The 22,626-nt window shown below is 33.7% G+C and overlaps 1 protein-coding gene and 1 pseudogene across 1 annotated transcript; one reads left to right on the top strand and one right to left on the bottom strand.

The window, feature by feature from the left end:
* LOC113740993 (ribose-phosphate pyrophosphokinase 4-like) overlaps nucleotides 1–17,866 on the top strand; it is a 52,773-nt pseudogene extending 34,907 nt beyond the window's left edge.
* Nucleotides 11,188–11,515, bottom strand: LOC113741400 (large ribosomal subunit protein eL39x-like). Its single transcript, XM_027268924.2, has one exon. It carries the CDS (start codon nucleotides 11,460–11,462, stop codon nucleotides 11,307–11,309), a length of 156 nt encoding a protein of 51 aa, XP_027124725.1. The 5' UTR covers nucleotides 11,463–11,515; the 3' UTR covers nucleotides 11,188–11,306.
* Nucleotides 17,867–22,626: the final 4,760 nt, after the last annotated feature.

Here is a 22,626-nt window from a genome sequence, read left to right on the forward strand (position 1 = left end):
TTTAATCCATTTCTATTTTCATTCAGATCATGACCAGCATTTATGTTTCTATCACCATTCACATTCAGATTATGAAGATCAGCATTTATATTACCATCACTATTCATGACATCAATATGCAAATTAATTATTCCAATTGTATTATGAAACTTAAACATTTCCAACACTTGCATATCATCAAAAACTTCCATTCTAACATTTATACCTAAAACCTCATAATTTAGTGTTATGATGATATTAAAATTTTCAGACATAGAGTTTAATGCCACTTCACCAATGTCAGATGACAAATCGAAATAACAATACTTATCTCAGTCAATGTTGATAATCTTATTTATTTTTTCCAAATGGTGCACTTGTATGTTGATACGAACCTCGTCAAAGATGAAACCTATATTTCACAAGTTCTGGACCTAGATGATTTTTCAAAATTTGAGTAGCGGAGAGAACCCTTAGACCCCTTTAATTTCCGAGTTATGATCTCACAATTAATGAATTAGCGAATTTGATTTTGATAGAAGGCACTACCATCATGTACGTTTCTTGATTGGTAAAGCCAATGAACACTACAGCCTAACTCTACATATTCAAAAGAAACTTGTAACAAGTTTTAAGAGAAAAACTCCCAATTTTTTTTATCAAAAAGAAAATCAACTTCTCCTAAACATTTACAAGACAAGGCTATTTATAGATTAAAACTCTAAATTCTAAACTAACATAGAATGATTTAAGTAAAAACAATCCTAACTTGACTAGAAAACCAATCGACCTTATTGAGCAACAAAGCTGACTGTTAATTTTAACTACTAAGAAACAAATGAAAATAAATATTTAAATTCTTTAATAGCACTGATCAATAACAAGGAAATAAATGACTCCAATGACCAACTTTGTCTTCAAATTTTATCCGGCGATTTTTCCTTTACTTCCTTCCATTTGAATAGTTTGAGTATGATGATGTTGTCGCATGAGCAATCCAACTTGAACTTGATGCGAACAAGAGAAATAACCTTTGAATTTGGACTTGAACCTTGGATTGCATTATTCCTCTCCTCTTGATGAAGATTTGTTCTCAAATCTACACAATTTAAGCATAAGACAAAAATGTTAGGGTAGACTAGACATGTAGGTGAGCAAAGTAATGTGCGATCCGCTCCTTTTATTCCACAATTAGAATCAATTACACCTCGGTCAGCTGTAATAATTCTAGGTGCTAACCTAGTTATGTAAAATTCAATTCCAAATGCTGCATATTCAGCCCCAAGTTCTCGCGCTTTAGTGGTCCTTTGAACTTGTAAAAATTCAGCACACATACTAGGTGACAAAAAGTTAAGAATGTTAGTAGAAAACAAATCTCTCCTTTCACTTTTGGCTTTTGTAATACACTCTTATTTTCCTCGACTTTTATCTCTAAGGTCGTGCACAATAATGCCTGTTTCCCCTTATTTTTACCGACCTTACTCGCATTTTCTTTCTATCTAACTGAAATTCATGTTATAAACTCTTTTGATCCTCATGAACTTGTTTCGGTGACAGTGGTGCAAGTGTAAATTTCCTATTATTGTGTACAAAAAAGTATTTGTTGGTAGCTTTATCAAAGGTGATACGCCTATCATATTGCCATGGTGTTCCAAGAATGATGTGACTCACGTGCAGTGGAACAATGTTACAGAGAATTTCATCTTCATATTTTTCAATTTTAAATGGAACATGTATAGAGATCCTCAATTCACCATAATTATTGAGTCATTAAAACTTGTAAGGATGTGGATGGTTAGTAATAGGAAATTCTATCTTCTCCACCATGGGTGCACTAGCTATGTTTGCACAACTTTCTGAATCAATCACCAAACTATACACTCTGTTCTTCACTTGACAAGGTGTGTAAAAGATGTTTTCAGGTTGTGCATCATCCTTATGAATTCGGATAGTTAAGGCACGTCTCACCACCAACCCTAATCCTAAAGGCGTATTAGTAGGCATCTCTTCAACCTCTTCTTCCTCTTCCATCAAAGGTGGCATGTTTTTGTATTCATCTTCATCATCAGTTACCACCTTACCATTGCCTAGGATCAACATAGCTCATTGGTTAGGGCATTAGGATTGGATGTGACCATACCCTTGGCATTTGAAACATTTAGTGTTCCGATTCCGCGTTTTAGAGACTTCAATTGATGGTGTACATCCTCCCTTATTTGCTTCAATTTTCGAACTAGCTTTAGGTTGATCAATCCATGACTTTGCTTGAGGAGTGGAATTCAAAGGTTTCTCTCCCTCTTCAAAGAGTGGTTTTGTCCTTCAATTTGAGAAGGGTGTAGTAGAAGAAAAACGTGTATTACCTCTCCTCTTGAGCCTCTGCTCTACCTTGATTGATTTATCCACTATTTCACTCATCTCGAGGTAATGTTGTAACTCAACAATCTTCGAGATTTCTGGCCTCAAGCCATTGAGAAAACAAGTCATAGTAGTTTCAACATCTTCATGTATATCAGCCCTTATCATAAGCATCTCCATCTCCCTATTGTAGTCTTTGACACTCTTATTCCCTTGAGTGAGAGCTTGCAACCTTTGATGTAGATCCCAATGATAGTAATTGGATACAAACTTCTTTTTCATTAAACTTCTTAATTCATCCCAAGTTTCAATGGGATGCTCACGATTCCTTCTCTGACTGGCGCGCAATTGGCCCCACCATATCATAGCATAATCCATAATTTCATAGTGGCAAACTTTACTTTTGGTCCTCGGTGTATTTGTGACAATCAAAGATCATCTCAATCTTGACTTCCCACTATAAGTAAGTTTCAGGATCAATTTTGCCTTAAAAAGGTGGAATTTTGAATTTAATTCCCTTGATAAGATCATCGCCTTGCCACTTATTGTGCCGCTCCATCCGTGGATGCCTCACGTACTCCTCATCATTCTAACCCGTGGATTCCTCCACAAGTATCTTCCTCTAGCTAGATTTGGGCTATTTCGGAGTGGATCATGATTTGTAGAGCTCTTCATGAATTGGTTCCAATGCTTGACTCAACATCTTGCTAAACTTGTCCTCCAACATCTTAGTGAGAAGTTTGATGTCAAAAGAATTGGAAGCCCTCTCAACACTACTGTTGGATTTCCTTCCACCTCCATTAGTCATTGTTACTAGACATGCAAAATGGTTAGTAATAATTGAAGAAAAAGTTCCTCACTCACTTCCTTACGTATATACTCTCAACTCTTGTGTTTCACTCAAGTTGAACTCTCTAATAAACTCACCAAGTCGCTCTCAAGGCCTGTGATCACCAATGTTTTCAGAATCGGACCGGACCGATCGGTTCAACCAATCGGACTGCAAACCGGACATGTCATCGGTTCAGTCTAGTGCTAAAACCGGAGATTAATGAAAAACCATTAGAAACTAGATGAATCGGACAAACCATGAAAAACCGTTCAGACCATAAACCTGCGATTTTGAAAATTTTCAAATATTGTCAACAAGAATGTAGTTGCTAAGATTCGAACCCCAATCCTCAGGACTACAACAAGGATTTCTTACCATTAAACTAGAGCCAGAGGACAAGCTTCTTTTGTGTAGAAATCTACTTAACTTATTAAGTGAAAAACTAAAAATCAGATTCAAAAAGAGAAACCCTAACACTAAGACACATCAGACTCTTATTTCTTTGTTTTGCTTCACTTCGTCATCGACTCATCCTCCTCTGTTCTATTTTCTTTTCCCTCTTATTCTTTTAGCATTTCGGCTATAAATTGATCTAGTTTGAACTATTTTTGCATGATTTCTTCGGCTCAGTTGCAGAGTTGCAGTTCGTGTAATGCGCAGGTAAAATTTGAAGGAAATCTAAAGAAGCACTAATCTAGTAATCTGGTTTCTCTTTTTTTTTTAATTTTATTTTTTAACATGATTCATCCTTTTTTTTGTCTATTTTTGTTTATAGATAAAGATAACAGGAAGCCAGACAATCATCATTGACTGAGGTTTTTTTATTGCCATTGCCACTGACCAATCCAATGAACGTCTTCAAGGTATGAGTTTCTAGTCTAGGACAGATAGCTTTGGGAGGTTTATTGGTTAGGTGAAAGACTAAAATACTTAACAGGGCAGTTTCATTTTGAATTTAGCAACTTGATCTGAATTTAGCAAAATAAAATGTAATAAAGACACATCTATTATGGGCAATTTCATGTTATAACTGTTATTGTTTTCTTCCATTAGTTTTTTTAAAAAATTTTAGTTTGTATCTTTTTTGCTTTGTTGGGGGAATACAAGTAAAAGGTAGGTGGGATTTTTTTTTAACTAATGCAGACAGTCCAACTTGATTTTTTTTTTGCTGATGTTCAAGAGAAATTTAAATAAATAAATGAATAAGATACAGAGAAATAGTAAGAAATGCTCCCAGAAATGTTGTCGCAAATAGAAAGAAAGACAAAATAAAAATAGAAAAAATATAAATTGAATATGGTATTGGACATAGGAGGAGTTTATTATATATTGTACAGATGGATAGCTGGCAGAGGTAGACTATCTAATGACTAATGGTAGACATCATGAATTAAATGTAAGTAAATGTACTAGCACGTCAGAGTACTAGTTTGTAGGAGCAAATTTCATTCTTTTAGAGAAAAAAATAAAGGAGCAAATATTTCATAGACCGATTGTGCTCTATTTCATGTCCAATTTTCATTGAGTTTCTTTAGTACATTATTTATAGGAAAAGTAGAAAGAAAACAAGGAAAATTTTGAGGACTATCTTGACTATGTTTATTTTCAAAATAGCCTTGACAATTCATACAATTCCTTCTTTAGGTAGAGATTGCCATAATAAAATATATTCTATTTTACTTCCTTATCTTGTGTTGCCTATAATACATGACTGTCACTTTATTTTGTTAATTGCTTAATTGACCTTACCAAAGGATGCATGAGTTCGATAGATACTTAGTTCAATTAGATATCTTAATTTTTTTACAAATGAAAAAGGCAAATGCTAACAGTTGAGCTATTGATGTGACTAATTGATCTTCTTATATTACTGAAAATTTGTTAATTTTATTTTCTTATTGGAACACTATATTTTACAAATGAACTAATTATGTCTAAATTAACTATGTGAAGGATAATGGATACCGCTACTGGTAGTAATTCACAATCTTCGACTACTGGAACTGTTAATAGTGGAGAATCAGCAAGTCAAAATCATAGACAAAAGTCCGATATAGCATCAAATTATTGTTCGGAAGGTGTCAATAAGTAATAAAGAAGAACTTTGACATGTGAGTATTGTTTTAAAGTAATTGCTGGCGGTGGCATTCATCAAATGAAACAGCATTTGGCAGGAGAACAGGGCAGCATTGTTCCATGTTTAAGGATTGACCCGACAATTAGACATGCTATTTTAGCATCTATGAAGAAGAAAGAGCAGTAATCTAAAGAAAAGAAGGGTGATTTTGGGGTGGAAAATCCATTCAGCCGCACTACTGATGCATTTGATGGTGATGAAGTTCAGGAGATTCCTTCTCCTTCAGCAAATGAGATAGGTGCGTCTAGTAAAGGAAAGAGAAAGGTCACTGCTTCAATAGGTATACGTGTTGTTTTAAAAGGTGGGCGTGATACTTCTCAACCAACCATCCAAGCTTGTTTGCAAAGTGAGGAAAAATGAGAAAATATTGGCATGACTATTGCTCTTTGGTTTTATGATACTTGCATTCCTATAAATGCTATTAACTCTCCATTTTTTCAAAAAGCTATTGATCAAATAACATCAATGGGTCATGGTTACAAATGTCCATCCTATCATTTTTTGAGAGTTAACTTGTTGCAAAATGTCAAGAGAGATGTAAAATTAGTTGTTGATTCTTTTAGAAGTACTTGGGCGGAAACTGGTTACACTATAATGGGTGATGGATGGAAAGACACTAGGCAAAGACCATTGATTAATTTTTTGGTTTGTTGTTCTAAGGGTATTTCTTTCATTAAATCTGTGGATGCATTTGATATTGTAACAAGTGCAGAAAATTTGTGCAATTTATTTGTTGAAATTGTTAATATGGTTGGTTTAAACAATGTGGTGCATTTAATTACTGATAATGCTAGCAATTATAAAGCTGCTGGGTCTTTGTTAAGTGAAAGATATCTTAACATTTGTTGGTCATCATGTGTTGAACACTGCATCAATTTGATTTTGAAAGACATTGATGAAATGAATGATGTAAAAGCTATAGTGTCTCTTACTTCAACAATGATCATTTTTAACTACAATCATAAGTTCACTTTGAATTGGTTAAGAAAGACTGTAGGGTGGAAAGAAATTATTTATCCAGGTGAAACTTGATTTACAACTACCTTTATTGTATAAAAAGTTTGCATGATCATAAGGATAGTTTGCAATCTTTGATTACTAGTGGGGATTACAAAAAAATTCTAAGAATAGAGAAAGGGAAAGAGGTGAAGCAAATTGTTTTGGGTGAAAGATTTTAGAATAACTATTTGATTATGGTAAGAATAATGGGTCCTATCATTTGTTTATTGAGTATTTGTGACACTGATGAAACGTCTTCATTGGGTTATGTTTATGAAGGCATGTTCAGAGCAATAAATGGCATCAAAAAGTTGTTTAGAAATAAAGAGAGATTGTACAAGCCTTATATTGACATCATCAATGATAGGTGGGATAGAATGTTGAGAAAAAATCTACATGCTACTGCTTATTATTTGAATTCTACTTTTCAATATGAGAGTGCCACATTTTGTACACATCCAGAGGTTATAAATGATTTGCTTGATTACATTGAAACAAAAATGGATTGGTGTAACCCTGAAAAATTATCACAAAAGGTTGGAATGTATCGAGAAAGGCAAGGGAGTTTTGAGCGCAAACTTGCTATTCTTACTATCAAATCTGATTGGCCAGGTTATTTATATTTTTTTGATATCTAAAAATTGTGAATTTATTCTTTATTTTGGTCTAATATTTTAATATGATTATGACAGAAAATTGGTGGAAGTTATATGGTTGTGATGCTCCGAATTTGCAGAATCTTGCAATTAAAATTTTAAGTCAAACAGCTTCTTCTTCTGGGTGTGAACGTAATTGAAGCATTTTTTAACGCATTCACACTAAAAAAAGGAATAGGTTGGAGCACCAAAAACTTAATGATCCTATTTATGTGCACTACAATTTGCGTTTGCAACATAGGTATAATTGATTTTTTTACTTTATTTTTCAAGGTAATATTAGATTTATAACTAATGTATTTTGTTGTAAGTTTGATCGCCGAAAGAGATCTTATGATCTCATTGACTATGAATCTATTGATAAAATAGAATTTTGGGTCATAGAAGAAGAACAAGATGGTGATATTAATTATGATGAATTGGAGGAAGAACTTGAAGAACTTCCTAAGGATGATTCTCAACTAGTTGAAGGTTGGTTTTTAAATTAACTTGTAATACGAGATGCTAAAAGTGCACTTTTTAGTTTGAATTTTCTTATAAATATGGATAAATCCTTAATTGTTGTTTTATTTATTTATTTAGATGATGAAAGTGAAGTTGGAGAAGATAATGATATTGACTTGGAAGTATTTTAGCGTAGGCGCCTTTTGGATGGTGATGAAGATAATAATTGGTAATATAACATGTTAATTAGTGATGTTTAGTTACAATTAATTTTTTTGTATTTGGTTGTATCTTTGTTTTTTAAATATTCTTACCTTTCTTTTTTGAGTTTGAGCATTTAGATTTATATTTTTGTAACAAACTTTTAACTTTTTCATGTTGAATTGATGAAGTTGTGAAGGTGGTACTATTGCCTTGTGACACCAATGATGGAAGTTTGTTATTCAAATTGTTTGCCTTGAATATGAGTTGGACGCTTTTATGGACTTTTTTTAGGATTGTGAAAGAATGTTAACATTTGTTTTTATTTATTTTTGTATTTTTGTTTGTGATAATTGGTGAACATTAGGACTATATCTATTCATGTTTGTAATGAATTTATGAAAACTTGCGGTGAATTATGATATTTTGGTTATGTTTATCATTCCATTTCATGTATAAATTTTAGGAATTTTATTATTATCTCAACTTAAATTTAGTTTCAAATTATGTTGGTGAATGCATTTTAGGGACTTAAGTTATCAATAACTATGTTGGATTGTCCATTAGTCGTCAAGTTCAAGTGTCGAGTGATGACCTGTGAGTGGTTAGTATTGAAGTCGCACCATGGGTGTAAAAAAAAAAAAATCAATGAACCGATAAATCGATTGGTCAGACCATGAACCGGCCCCTTCTCCGGTTCGCTGACTGGTCCGAGTTTAAAAACATTAGTGACCGCTCCCCTTGAAGAGGAAGAGTTTACTCCAAGTGTTGCAATCAACTTACCAAAAAGGGAAAATTCCACTTTTCGTCCTTAAACTTTGAGATAGGGACACATTTCGTCTTCAAACTTTTAGACGCACCACATTTAGTACATAAATTAATTATTTTGGGCCACATTTAGTCCAAAAATGGTAAAATATTCAATTTGGATAGGGAAGGCTGACATGACTGTTGATTTTGATTGAGAAATTATTTTTACTTAATGGCCACGTGTCAAACACGTGACTTTCTCTGTTCAAATTAAGCAATTTACTGTTTTGGAACTAAATGTGGCAAAAATTAATTAATTCATGTACTAAATATGGAGCGTCTAAAAGTTTAGGGGCAAAATGTGTCCCTAACTCAAAGTTTAGGGATGGAAAGTGGATTTTCCCCTTACCAAAAAGAAGTCACACAAGTGTGGTAAATGATTAGGTGGTTGAATGGGCACAAAATTGATTCAAATGGGCTCAACTTGACACTTAAATAAAGCAAAAATATAAGTAAAATTAGACTGGACAGAATGCTTGTGAGCATCCGAATTTTTTATTTTACTTACTTTTATTTATCTTACTGGCTTATTTAATTATTTATTTATTCGTTTGCTCAAATTAAGTTATTTTATCCATTTTAATTACAATTACATTGTGCATTATTCCGAATTATATTTTAGCACATTTGTTTTAAAAGTTAAATTTTCTGCGACTCAACTAGTGAGAATTAGTGAATACACGTTTTTCGAGGCAAAATTCGGTCTGAGAGTGCAGTGGTCTTGGAGAATTAAGGATGATCAATAGTAGACTAAGAAAAGTTAATTGAGGGATTAGAGGTGAGTGAGTTGAATTAAACTCAATTAGGAGCACTAATGGCCCACTATTCATTAGTTGACTTTTTGCACCAAAGCAACTTTATGTCATTTCTTTCTTGTCATTCCATCACTTCACCAACAACCCACACAAACCCTTTCTTCCCCTTCCCTCTTGGCCCGCCACCCTTCACCCATTTCTTACCAAAAATTTCAGCTTCCTTTTCTTCCATTTGGCTCCCAAAAACACACTCCAATCTTGCACCTTTTCTTGGTTCATCACTCAAGTTTGAAGGGAGATTTGAAGGAGGAAAGAACCTTGGTGGTTTAGAACTTAAACTCTAGTGGCTTGGTTTTCATCTCTTGGAAGTAAGGTAACACTCCAAAGCTCTCATTTTTTTCCTCCAACTTATGGTTAGTTTAGTTAGTTCTAACTAGTTAAACATTGGGTTATTGATGGGTTCATTGAACCTTGACACTAGGTAGATGTCTTGAGGTGGCTTCTTAGGTAGTGGTCTTGAGGAATTGCTTGTTTGGCTGCTGTTTTTGTGAATGAAATCTTGGTTTTGGTAGTGAGAGTTGAAAAGAAAAGTTGAAGAGAGAAAGGAGCGTTCTGTCCGAAATTTCTGTTGGTTATTTCCCTCATGTTAATTTCGAATTTTGTGGTTATTTGGATGCCAAAATGCTTGTTATATGTTGGTGTTTATGTATGTAAATTATCTCCTTAAAAGCATTTCATTTAGTTGAGTGAAAGTTGGGTTAAAGTAAGGAAGAAATCTGGAAAATTGCTTACCAGGTTACCAAACTAGTGTGTACATTTCAGCCCATAACTTGTTGTCCAGGAGCCAAAATCAAGTGCCGTTTATGGCATATGAAACTAGACTCCGAGGGCTTTCCAATGGTATAAAATGAACCTTCTAGTTCGTTTTCTATGAGCCGTAGTGAACCGGCAAAGTTGACTGATTTTCCTCACTGTGTTCATCCGAGAAACAAGTGTAGCTACAGTTTGAAGCTCGTTTTCACTTATCTTGCAAAACGAATTTTAAGATGGTTCCTTCCAATGAATTTTAGCATTTTGAATCTAGTTTCCAATGCCATAGACCACATTAAATTTTGATTTGTGAAGCTTTAGTTATGACCTGATTTATACACTGTGGCAAGTGCTCCAAAACTGGAATTTCCGTGAAACAGGTTCTAAAAATCAGCTTTCCTAAATCTGTTGTATCTTGGAGTAGGAAGGTCCAAATTGAGTTCCATTTGTTGGTTTGGAACTAGACTTGGAGTTCTTTCAATGATATAAATTTCAAGGGCTGATTCTATTTCTATGAATTTTGCCAAATTTTCAAAATTTACTCAAAATGCAAGACTGTTTTGCTCTATTCTTGCTGGAACAGTGAGTTGGAGCTAAAATTTGAATGATTTTGGATTTGAATCTGAGAAAAGTGTCTTCTAGAAAGTTTTATTATATTGAATCTAGTTTCCAACGGTATAAAGTTTCCAATTTTTTGACTTACAAAACTCGAGTTATGATTTTTCCAAGTGGTGTCGCACAAAGCTGGAATTTTCTGGTTTCAAACAAAATGCTCATTTAAGAACTTTTAACTTTCCTTTGAGATTGTTAGGGGGTGCTTGGTTTGAGGGTATGGGATTCAAGATTTGGAATGATGTCCATTTTAAGTGCTTGGATAATAGGTATGGGATTGAAGATTTTGGAATGAATTCTAAAAAGTTGGCAACTCTCCATTCCTGAGTGATTTGGTGGGTTTTGTTAATTCCTATATTTGATTCCAAGATAATTTTTATAAAACATTTTTTTTATCCACTCACCCCTTCACCCTCATCCCGTCATCCTCCCTCTTGTCTTCCCCATCACCTCCCACCACTTGTCTCCTCCTCCATGGCATCTAAAAATTTTTCTTGTTGCCATCACTTAACATCTCAAAAACTTTCACCTTCCCTCTCACTAGTATCACTCCTTTCTCGCCCTCTTTTTTTTTCTTCAATCAAATTAAAGTTTCAATTTTGTGACTTCAAATCAAATGAAATTCGATCGAGACCTACAACAAAAAAGTGGCGGCAGAAGTAAAAAAGCTCGAGACAAATACAAGTAACATGATGGTGACGGCGGACGCAGAAGATTTAGAAGCCGAGCTTGGTGCGGCGCCAGTGGCGGCGCTTGGCGTTGTAGCGGATGGTGTTGTCAATGCGCATGCGGATCCAATAAGGGATGGGCCTGTTCTGTCTCTGCTTCTTCACCAGCTTTTTCTTTATCATGAAGGTCTTGTGGGATGGCATCTCGGTTGCTGGAAGTTGAAGGAGAGCTCCGGTGGGAGGATGGGTTGGCTTCAGAATAGCTGCAGATAGGCTGAAAGCAAGGCGGCCGATGACTGGCGGTTGCTGCTAAAGACCCGTGTGAATGAACCCAACAAAAGAAAAAGATAGGGCAAAAATGCAATAATAATTTTGATACCTATTCCACTAAAAATTGTACCAAGCAGTGGTGATTTCAATGATACCAGGAGCTTATACCCATACTGATTTTTTATAATTCATTTCGTATCCAATTCCAATTCCGGAGCATGAACCAAGCACCCCCTTAGTTTGTTTTAAATTTTATTTCATGGTTGGATACAAGGTCTCTTTGAACATTAGACCTTCATTTTGAATCTTGGTTTCCAAAGGATTAAACCTCTCTTGATGCGTTTCTTGGTTGCCTAACTTTCCTTATTAATTGCACCTCATTTCATACTTGAGAAATGGATTTCAACCCCTAGTCTTATGCTCTTGATTTTCATGAGATTGAACTCTAAAAATGGAGCGTTTTAACTAGAGTAATTCTTGGAGAATTTCACTAGTTTTAAACTCAAAACTTGGAACCTTTAACTTTGACATATACTATGGAAATGAGTGGAGTTTTGATGCATTTTAACTCCATTAGTTTAGAAAATGTGAAGGCTTCTTATATTCTAAAACTTGGGCATAAGACTAGAAGTTTTGAGAGATGAAAACTATCTACCCTTTTCTCGATTTTCGTGCCCAAAGTAAATATGGTACTTTCTTTTGGAACTAAGAGTTCTTGCCAAGACTTGACTCAAAAATGACTTTTGAGTTTTTTTTGAGTATTATTTCAATGATTTAGTGAGAAAAGCTCTTTTAACTTGACTCGGACTTGTAACCTTGAAAGTGGGTAGCAAAAAAAATATTTTTCTTATTAACCTTGGTCAAGTACCTAGGTAATTGTGATTATGCATGTCTCACGTTGTTACGAGGACGCCGAGGAGCTTGTCTGATCTCTCGCTTTGATCTTGTTTTGCTCCTGGCTCTTGATGAGTGTCAAGTGCATGTTCAATGTTCATATGATTGAAATGATATTTGTACAAGTGCTATATGATACGTGAACTTGTCAAGGCGAGGGTGTATTTTACCGCTCTCGTCCTCTCTCTCTCTCTCTTTTGATTGAATGATACTTGTTAAATGAATGTATATGACTTGCACTTGTACTCGAACATGTTTTTACTCGTAAGCACTGAGCGGTAGCATGTACCACACTCTATTCGGGTAGGAGGTGCCTCTCATACCGACTCAGTGCTATGATCGATTCTCTGAGCGGCAGCATTGTATCACACCTTATTCGGGTGGGAGGTGCCTCTCATATCGACTCAGAGCCATGAACAATTCTAAGTCGATTGGAGCATTGTCTCATCGACCAATTATACTTATGGGGACACCCCAACCCATTGGCTAACCTTGTAACTCGAGCCGGCAAGGATTTGGTCGAGAAACTTAGTGAATCTTAGGAAATGATATAGTTTGATCTTTTGAGATCTCGCTTGACATACTCGAATAGTATCGCCACTACATGAATGTTTGGTTTCGGATCTGAGTGGGTGTTATATTGGATGGAGGTAGTAAGTGGAGCGCTACGGTCATGTTACGACTTGATTTGACGGAGGGTCAACCCCAAAGGATTTAAATCGGTCGAAACGTGAAAATAGCTCCTGAGAGCTCTCGTATCCTTCCATGTGTGTTATTTCCTATTTGTACACTTAAATGAAAGTTCATGTTTAAAGTTGCTTTCAACCATGTTATTTGATTGGTTGGTGCTATATGCTTGCTTGCTTAAGTTTTCTTGGCCTCACTGAGCGTTAGCTCATCCCTTTAAGTTTGTTTTTCTTAACAGGCTTTGAAGGTGGAAGTTGGAAGTTCTAGACTAACGACTTTTGGTGGAAACTAGTATATTTTTGTATGTTATTGGAGACCTGACTCACTTAAAACCCAAAACTTACTAGAAAACCACAAAAAATAAAAAAATTAAGGGCAGAAGACAGTCAGGGTTGAGAAAGAGCAATTCCTAATCTGACTAGGAAAGGTAATCGGAAATTGCAGACTGTTTTAAATTCCAAGATTGATCTGTGCCAATTTGTGAAGTAAAATATGTCACCAACTCTTTTTCTCACAAGAAACAATGATTATGAGACCACTTTGCCCCAATTCAATGTATATTTGAACAAAAATGCAAAGTAGGAGGCTATTTCCAAGGAATCCGATTCTAATCTGGAAATGGTATGCAACGGCTATTTTGGTTATTTTCCAGCAATATTTTTCTTACTCTTTGTTTCCAAAACTCAACAAAACAACTTGGTTTGAAGGTTTTGAAGATCAAATTGTGCTGGTTTCATAATTTTTGTTCAGTGATTTCGTATAAACAGCCCCTGCAATATGTAGAAACAAAGGATTTTTTTGTTTTTTTAGATTTTCAAGAACTTCAAGAAACGAATCAGGGTTTTTAAGAACTTCCAATATCTTCAAGATTTGATCAATGGTTTCAAGAAACTTCAAGAATTACCCAAGATTAGTCCGCAAACAAAGAAGGCAACTTCAAACAACCAAGAAACGAAATAGATAGCTTGGGCAGAAAAGTAACACACGACTGGATTTTTTTTTGTTATAAATGATGAAGCAAATTCTAACAAGACAAGACGACAAGGAGACAACCAACAAACAATGATACAAGACACAAGACAAAAACAAACATGGCTGGACAACAAGAATTATCAAATGACAAGTGAATTATAAGGGAGGCCAACAAACAGAAAGACAATTAATTCAAATGACAAACAAAACTTGAAGAAAACAACAAGAAGTTGACACTAACAGCCAAAAATAGAAGAAAAAAAACATATATAACCTAGTACGTCAACCAACTCTGATACCAGATGATACGAACCCTATCAAAAATGAAACCCGTATTTCACAAACCCTAAACTTAGATGATTTCCCAAAGCTTGAGTAGCGGAGAGAACCCTTAGACCCCACTAATCCCCAAGTTGTGATTTTACAACTAACAAATTAGCGAACTCGGTTTTGGTAGAAGGCACCACAATCAAGTGCGTTTCTTGATTGATAAAACCAACGAACACTAGAGCCTAATTCTAAGTATTCAAAAGAAGCTTGCAACAAGCCTTAAGAGAAAAACTCTCAATTTTTTTATTAAAAAGAAAATCAACTCCCCCTAAATGTTTACAAGATAAGGCTATTTATAACCTTAAAACCCTAAATCCTAAATTAACATAGAATGACTTAAGTAAAAACAATCCTACCTTGACTAGGAAACCAATCGGCCTTATTGAGCAACAAAGTTGGCCGTTAATTTTAGCTACTAAGAAACAATGAAAATAATTATTTAAACACTTTAATAATGCTGGCCAATAAAAAGGAAATAAATGACTCCAACGACCAACTTTGTCTCCAAACTTCATCCGATGGTTTTTCCTTTACTTCCTTCCATTTGAATAGTTTGAGTATGAAAGTGTTGTCACATGAGCAATCGAACTTGAGCTTGACGCGAACAAGAGAAATAACCTTTGACCTTGGACTTGAACCTTGGATTGTATCATATGTCATAAATATTGCAGATAGCCATTTAAGACAAATGCCAAAATTACAACAACCATTAGGAGAATATAACTAATTATTAATTAAAAAAATCAATACTAACTCAATTTTAGTAAGCAAAAGAATCGAATTATGCTTAACTTATGTATTTGAATATTAAAAACAAAATTTACACAAACATAGTGTGTAAGAAATTATTTTAAACCCCTATAATATACTAATTTCTAGAAACAATATTGCCCACATGATTAGATCAAAAAGAATAGATAGCATAGACAAAAAGCCTAACTTAAGTTGGACAATATTGTAACAATACTTAGATTCTAATTGATAACCAGAAAAAATAGGATCACAGTAAAAATAAATAAATTCAGTGTTTGAAAATAGAAAATTCAAAAACATATAGAGATCATGTGCATGCTCACTTTCGAGAAAGGATCCTCTAGACCTCCAAAAGCATCCAATGAGTATTGGGTTTTTAACAAGCTTAACCTCTATTGCTTTTTCTCTTGAAATTCTATTGAGGAAAAAATTGAGAGAAAACTCTCATCATGTTGTAAGATTTGGTTGATATGTCAAGAAAATTGAAGATAGAGATAAGAGTAGAATCGTATACAAATGAGGATCAAGTGGTGCCAAAAAGAGGTATCAAACTCCTAAAACTAAAAGGGACTAATATCAATTGGTATTTTTCAAATTTGTTATTTGGTCTTATGCTTGCCAACATTAGTTTTGGCAAACAATCGTTTTTGACAGGGGGTCCAAACATAGTCTTTTGAAGTTTGGCAATGTAATGGTAGTTTAGTTAAATTACGAGGGGTGCAATTATAGTTAACCCAAATAATAATACAATTAAAACTTGTTTGCTACATTAGATCAACTTTAATGGTTTGTAAGAGATAACTTTAAAATGAATGTGAGGCTATTATGTCAAGAAACATAAAACAAACAAAAATTGTATTGCGCCATAACCTTTTGAATGAAAGCTCAGCCAATAGATGTAGAACAAAAAATCATTTTATCTTTTCATCTTCTATATCAATACTTTGACTATTTCTTTTGTAGGAAAGATTTTTCGCCACTGATCAAATTTTCCCTTTATTTGAAACAGAGATTCCTTTTGTTGAAACAATGGTTTCACCAACTTCCTAAGTCTGAGAAGGTTTTTAGGGGGTTGGGGTTGGTGTTGGTTCTGTTATTATATCTTAGAGTTATCAATTCTTATTTTTATGGATTTGGTATTCTTTTCCTCTCTAATTAGTAAATGTCTAATTAATTCATCTCTAATGCAATATATTTATTTTGGAGATTGTAATTGCTTTTCTAATTGATAGAGCATAAAAAGATTCTACAAGCAATTGGACCACTTCCCAATGGTTGACATATTTACCTGTATTCTAATTATCATTCTATTTCATTACCTAATCACATATTGGATGCTTGTGATTATCAAATGGAAAGTTGTTTGTAATAAGATATATGAAGGTGATAAAAGAATTGTGAGGCTGAAAAAAGGTAATTCAGAATGTTGTTATATTGTGATTGTTGATGATTTGGTTCAATTTGGAGGTACTCTAATTGAGTGCCAGTTAATAATTCTTTTACTTTCCTCTGTCTTTTCTTTTCTTTTTCTTATACTTTCCCCTTTCTAGAGAAGAGGGAGAGGAGGGTGGTCATTGGATGTGATACATCATATCATCCTCTCTAGATATTGTAATACTTTTTTATTTGATGGAAAAGGTTTAAGAAAGAATTGGCCTCATTGTTTGGCCTTCTATGCTGATTCATAATGCACACACATATATATATATATATATATGTAGAATCAATCGAGTCATGTTTATTATTTTTTCTTGCCTTTGCAATGATGTTGGATTCATACTTTACCTTCTGGATAATTGTTTATGGATTTGATTCCAAGAAGCTAATAGAAAAAGAAAAGTAGAGAGAACCTAAATAATTCCAAGCAACGATCTCATGGACTATAATGATTGATATTCAAGTCAGTATTATACAGATATAGCTGGAGTAAACTTTTAGTGGCTTGAAGTGCTTGAAATGAATTAGAGATGTCATCCTTAGTAGAGACATAACATCCACTAATCTTGATACTTGATTATAACAAATTTTATTGTTGTGCAATGGTATATCTTTGGTCTATTTCACTAGGATGCTTTAAGAGAATATAATTGGATATATGCTCTGTTATACCTCTAACAAGTACATCCATCTAACTTGGTGCTTCCATGTTTGTTTTCCTCTAGTCCTTTTTGGTTCTACAGCAAGTTTTGACCACTAATGGTGCAACAAAATTAAGCTTGTGTTTGGATTGCATTTTCCGTCATTTTTCATGAAAAAATTACTGTAGCGATTTGATATATGTGAGGGAAAAAGGTGATAGGAAAATGTGATCACGGAAAACGACAATATTTTTCGATGGAAACAAGCAATCCAAACAAGGCCACCTGAAGGAAGGCTCGTCGAGACCTCAATCGCGTACCTATGTCATGCATGGTGTTTTCCCAAACCGTTCATGGGAGCAGTTTGTTCACAAGAGTGAAGGTAATTAATCGCATACACATTTTTTTTCAATGATTTCATTCTAACCCTCTATTTTGTATTTTGAAGGTTTGGAGACTGCATTTGCCTACTTTTGGATTACAGATTCATGTCCCCTCACTATGAAAGCTATTGCTGACAAAACTCTATTCGAAATTTTTAGTCTAGTAGGATCCATTACTGATGCTCTCAAAATTCGAACATTGGATAAGAGGTTCAAGCATGGTAGTACAAGACTAATGTGAATATTTATAGAGGTTAAAAACCCAATGGATAGAAATTTAAGGACTTTAAGAGTGGTATTGCATAAAACGCAAAGTCTGAATTCATATCATGTGTTCTTAAATCCCATTTCATCTCAATACCCTATTGGATAAGTTTATTTTCATGACTTAAGAAAATTTCCATTTTCTTAATATCTAAAAACTGTAATGGACTACGTACCACCTTACCATTGCAATCATTAATTATGTACCTTTATTTCACTATAGATTATAAATAGTAGTTTTATTTTATTATAGATTGCACCCTCATCAGTATCTAAATTTTGAATTTTACGTTTTACTAATATATACTAATGAACCTTTGTCTTTATCATATATGCTTATGCATATTTACAACATACTGCATAAATAACATGTTAACTAGCTGCACTATTAAACAAATTTTACACATTAACTTTTGATATGTGAAAATACCATCTATCTAACAAGATTAAATACTACTAATATTTTTTTCTCGTCCTTTCTATTTATAAAATTATATTATTAACGTCGATGTATCAACTATAGCAAAATGACATACAATTTTTACATAGATGGGTGGGCACAAATCTTGTACTATAGCGTATCATGCGACAATAGTTGGGTTAATTCCTTAGATTATTGATGAAAAAAATCGCATAAATATTGATATGATAGCATAGTTTTCTTGAATTATGCCTGCCGTGCTGAGTTAGCCTGATAAGGATGATGTCTTAAAAAAAGTACCTAAAACATATATTTTTTTCAGGAAGTTAGGTGATTCTTTTTTTGAAAACAGTATGCCTACAACATTTTTTGTATTCCAAATACTTGTTTACTGTCGAGCTAAGTTAGCCCGATAGGAGTACTTATTTTCTTAAAAAAAGTGGTGTTGGAATCTAGCCGTTGAGATCAATAGCTAGATCTTTGCCAACGGTCGATTCTTGCTTATATAAGAAGGCTAAATGCAAAGTTTCTTCTGTCCCTCTCCTTATTTCATTCTCTTGCTTTTCTCTCTTGTCACTCTCTCACTCTCTCCACATCTTACTCTTTCACTCAAACGAAAACCTCAAGCAAAGCTCCAAGTCAGACATTGATGAACGACCCCACGGCATTTCGACTTTTCATAACCCTGCTATGTTGATCACTCTAGGTGGGCCATCAATTTTTCTAGTGTGGACAGCTCTGAAGAGGTTAGTGATTTATGTTATTTGTTATATAATTAATAACATTTGTTATATTATGTTACTTAGTGATAAATTTTTTTATATTGTTACATTATATTATTAGATTATTGTCTAATATATTTATTGTAAAAGTAGTTGTAGATTAAATAATTTAATTTATATTATTATGTAATTGATTTAATATTGATTTATGTTATTTGCTATATGATTAGTTAGATTAGTTTAGTGGTTTAGTTAGTCACTAAGTTAATGGATTAATTTTAGGATACTGATTAAATGGATTTAGGTGTAATTAATGTAGTCTTGACTTGTGATTAAGATAGCTAATTAGCCGGGGTAATTTAAATAAATGAATTAATTAGTGAAATTAATAAATCCAATAAATACAATTTGTGTAATTAGTGTAGCTAAACATTGAAATAGGTGTCATTAATGGTGGTTAACATTTGAAAGATATGGTATTAGAGTAGTTATTTCATTGATAGGATGTAAAATGTAGGATGAAAAAAGAGTTAGTATAAGAAAAAATAAATGTAAATTTAACCTGTAATTGGCATAGTTTATTAGGCTTAACTTATGCATGTAGCAATTTGATATTAAAAAGTGTAATTTATTAAAATATTTAATAATATAATAAATTAAAAAGGTGTAATTTATATAATAATGATTTATGTTATTTGCTATGTGATCAATTAGATTACATAAGTTAGATTAGTTACTCACTAATTTAATGGATTAAATTTACGATTTATGGTTAAATTAATTTAGGTGTAATTAATGTAGTCATTAAGAAAGGCAACTAGGCGGGGTAATTTAAATGAGTGAATTAATATAGTTAATAATTGAAATACGTATAATAAGTGTAATTAGTGTTGCTAAACGGTTAAGTAGGCGTTAATTGGTTAATATTTCAAATATATGAATAATGTAATTAACGTACTTAATGTGGTCAACATTTAACTTATGCACGTATGCAATGTACTAAATAATTAAAACATGTGTAATTAACTAACCCAATTGGTGGTTATTTAATTATGTATACTTGTCATATTTTATAAATTAAATATATTTGATAAACTTAATTAATCAATAATCATATTAACATAGTTTTAAAATATCATCAATGCCCACCTATATTAGGTGTAACATGTCGAGTGATAATTGCCTGGTGATTTAACTATTGGGGAGGGAAAATTATATAATCCGGAGGGTCAATTTATATGACCTACCTATACCGAAAAAAGTTACGTTCATTACAAAAAAAATATGTTATGATGAGTTGGTAGACACAGTATACAATATTATGGATTTAGACTGGAATAGCCACAAGATTAGTTTGATATCATTGGTGCCACACATTTACAAATATGGTTGAATGTTTCAACAATTTGATGAGGGATGCTCATTTGCATGTATTTGATTCACATTCAACCAAATAGTTGATTTATTTGTCAAAAATCACAAGGTGACCTGAGATCAAGTTTGCCTACTCATATGGTGTAGTTAGGATAAATATCTGAAAAATAAGTAAAAGGGCAGAGCACATACACTTTAGGTGTTTTACCATAGATGGCATATTTACTGCATCACGACTGCTTATTGTCAAAGTCATTAGAGAAGGAATTGGGCTCAATTTCATGGGGATTGGATAGGATACTAGAATGTACATGCCAATGTAGAGATAACTGATAAGTTTACAAAAAATATTCAGGTCGTCGAATGATTACCTCAAATGAGACCATCAATGTACCAATCTATACATTATGTCTCCTATCCACCAGTATTCATAGCCTAGGCAAATGCTGTGGGGGAAAGGGGGAGGGGTGGCGGGAGAGAGGTAGGGAGGAGGGAGGAGGGAGGAGGGGAAGGGAGGAAGAGGGAGGAGAGAAAAGGAGAAGCTGGCAGCGGGTAGTGGTGTGTGATGGTGGTTGGTGGTGGGGGTAGGTGATGGGTGAAGAAGAAAGAGAAGTTTTTTTTTTTAGTGTATTTGATGTTGTAAAACTAATAAAATAAACTACTAAAATAGAAATTGGAATAGTAGAGTGAGAAGCGGGGAGAGAGAATAAAGAACTATAGTATTATTATATTCACTGATCAAAGTTCTTCAATGTTACAAATGAAGTAGGATCCACCCCTATTTATAGTTGATCTAAGATCAAAGGTACATGAACCCTATTAAATACTAATACATGAATTTAGTACCTCAAGTACATCCATAAATGGGTTTATCCAATGAATCTAGGGAGAATACATATATCTTCCTTCTTGAAAATATAAACAGACATCCACATCTTATAATTATTTCATAACGCTCCCCCTTGGATGTCCATTACACTAAGAATATGTCTCGTTAAAACTTATTAGGGAAAAATCCAGTGGGACAAAAATCCTAGTAAAAAAAAAAAGTATACTATTCTTGTGTAATAATATCTCCCCATGATGCAAACATTATTTGAGATCTTTTAGCCGATGCATTCCAATATTCTTCACCAGTTTTTCAAATGTAGCAGTCGGCAATGCCTAGGTAAACAAATCTGCCAAATTATTATCTGATCGAATTTGTAGCACATCAATCTCACCATTCTTCTGCAAATCATGAATAAAAAAAAAATTTCGGTGAAATGTGTTTCGTCCTATCTCCTTTAATATATCCTTCTTTTAATTGAGTTATACAAGCTGCATTATCTTCATATAAAATTGTTGGAGGATTTTTCTTCTCGGAGGATAATCCACAACTCTTCCGGATGTAGTGGGTCATTGATCTTAGCCAAGCGCATTCTCAACTGGCCTCATGAATTGCTATTATTTCAGCATGATTTGATGAAGTGACAGTTAAGGATTGTTTTGTGGAACGCCAAAAAATGGCTGTACCGCCACAAATTAAAAGATAGCCAGTCTGAGATCGTGCTTTATGTGGGTCAAATAAATACCCAGCATTAGCATATCCAAGCAACTCAGGTTTAGATTTATTCGAATAAAATAAACCAACATCAATTGTTCCTTGGAGATAGCAAAAAATGTGTTTAATACCATTCCAATGTCGTCTTGTAAGCGAGGAATTAAATCTTGCTAATAAATTCACAACAAATGATATATCTGGTGTTGTACAATTAGCAAGATACATTAGCGCACCAATTGCACTGAGATATGGTGCTTCAGGACCAAGTATCTCTTCATGTTCCTCTCATGGCCTAAAAGGATCCTTATTAGGATCTAGTGATTTGACGACCATTAGGGTATTTAATGTATGTACTTTATCCATACATAACCGCTTTAATACCTTTTGGGTATAAGCAGTTTGGTGGATAAAAATTTCACCTTCTAAATGATCAATTTGTAAATCAAGGCAGAATTTTATCTTTCCAAAATCTTTAATCTCAAATTCTTTCTTCAAATATTCGACAGCCTTTTGGATCTCTTCAGGAGTTCCAATCAAATTAAAATCATCAACATATATAGCAATTATCACAAAATTTGATCCATTTTTCTTGATAAAAACACATGGACATATTGGGTCATTGGTATAACTTTCTTTAGTTAAGCATTCATTGAGGCGGTTATACTACATACGTCCAA

Source organism: Coffea arabica, chromosome 4e (assembly GCF_036785885.1).
Source record: "Coffea arabica cultivar ET-39 chromosome 4e, Coffea Arabica ET-39 HiFi, whole genome shotgun sequence".
Taxonomy (NCBI): domain Eukaryota; kingdom Viridiplantae; phylum Streptophyta; class Magnoliopsida; order Gentianales; family Rubiaceae; genus Coffea; species Coffea arabica.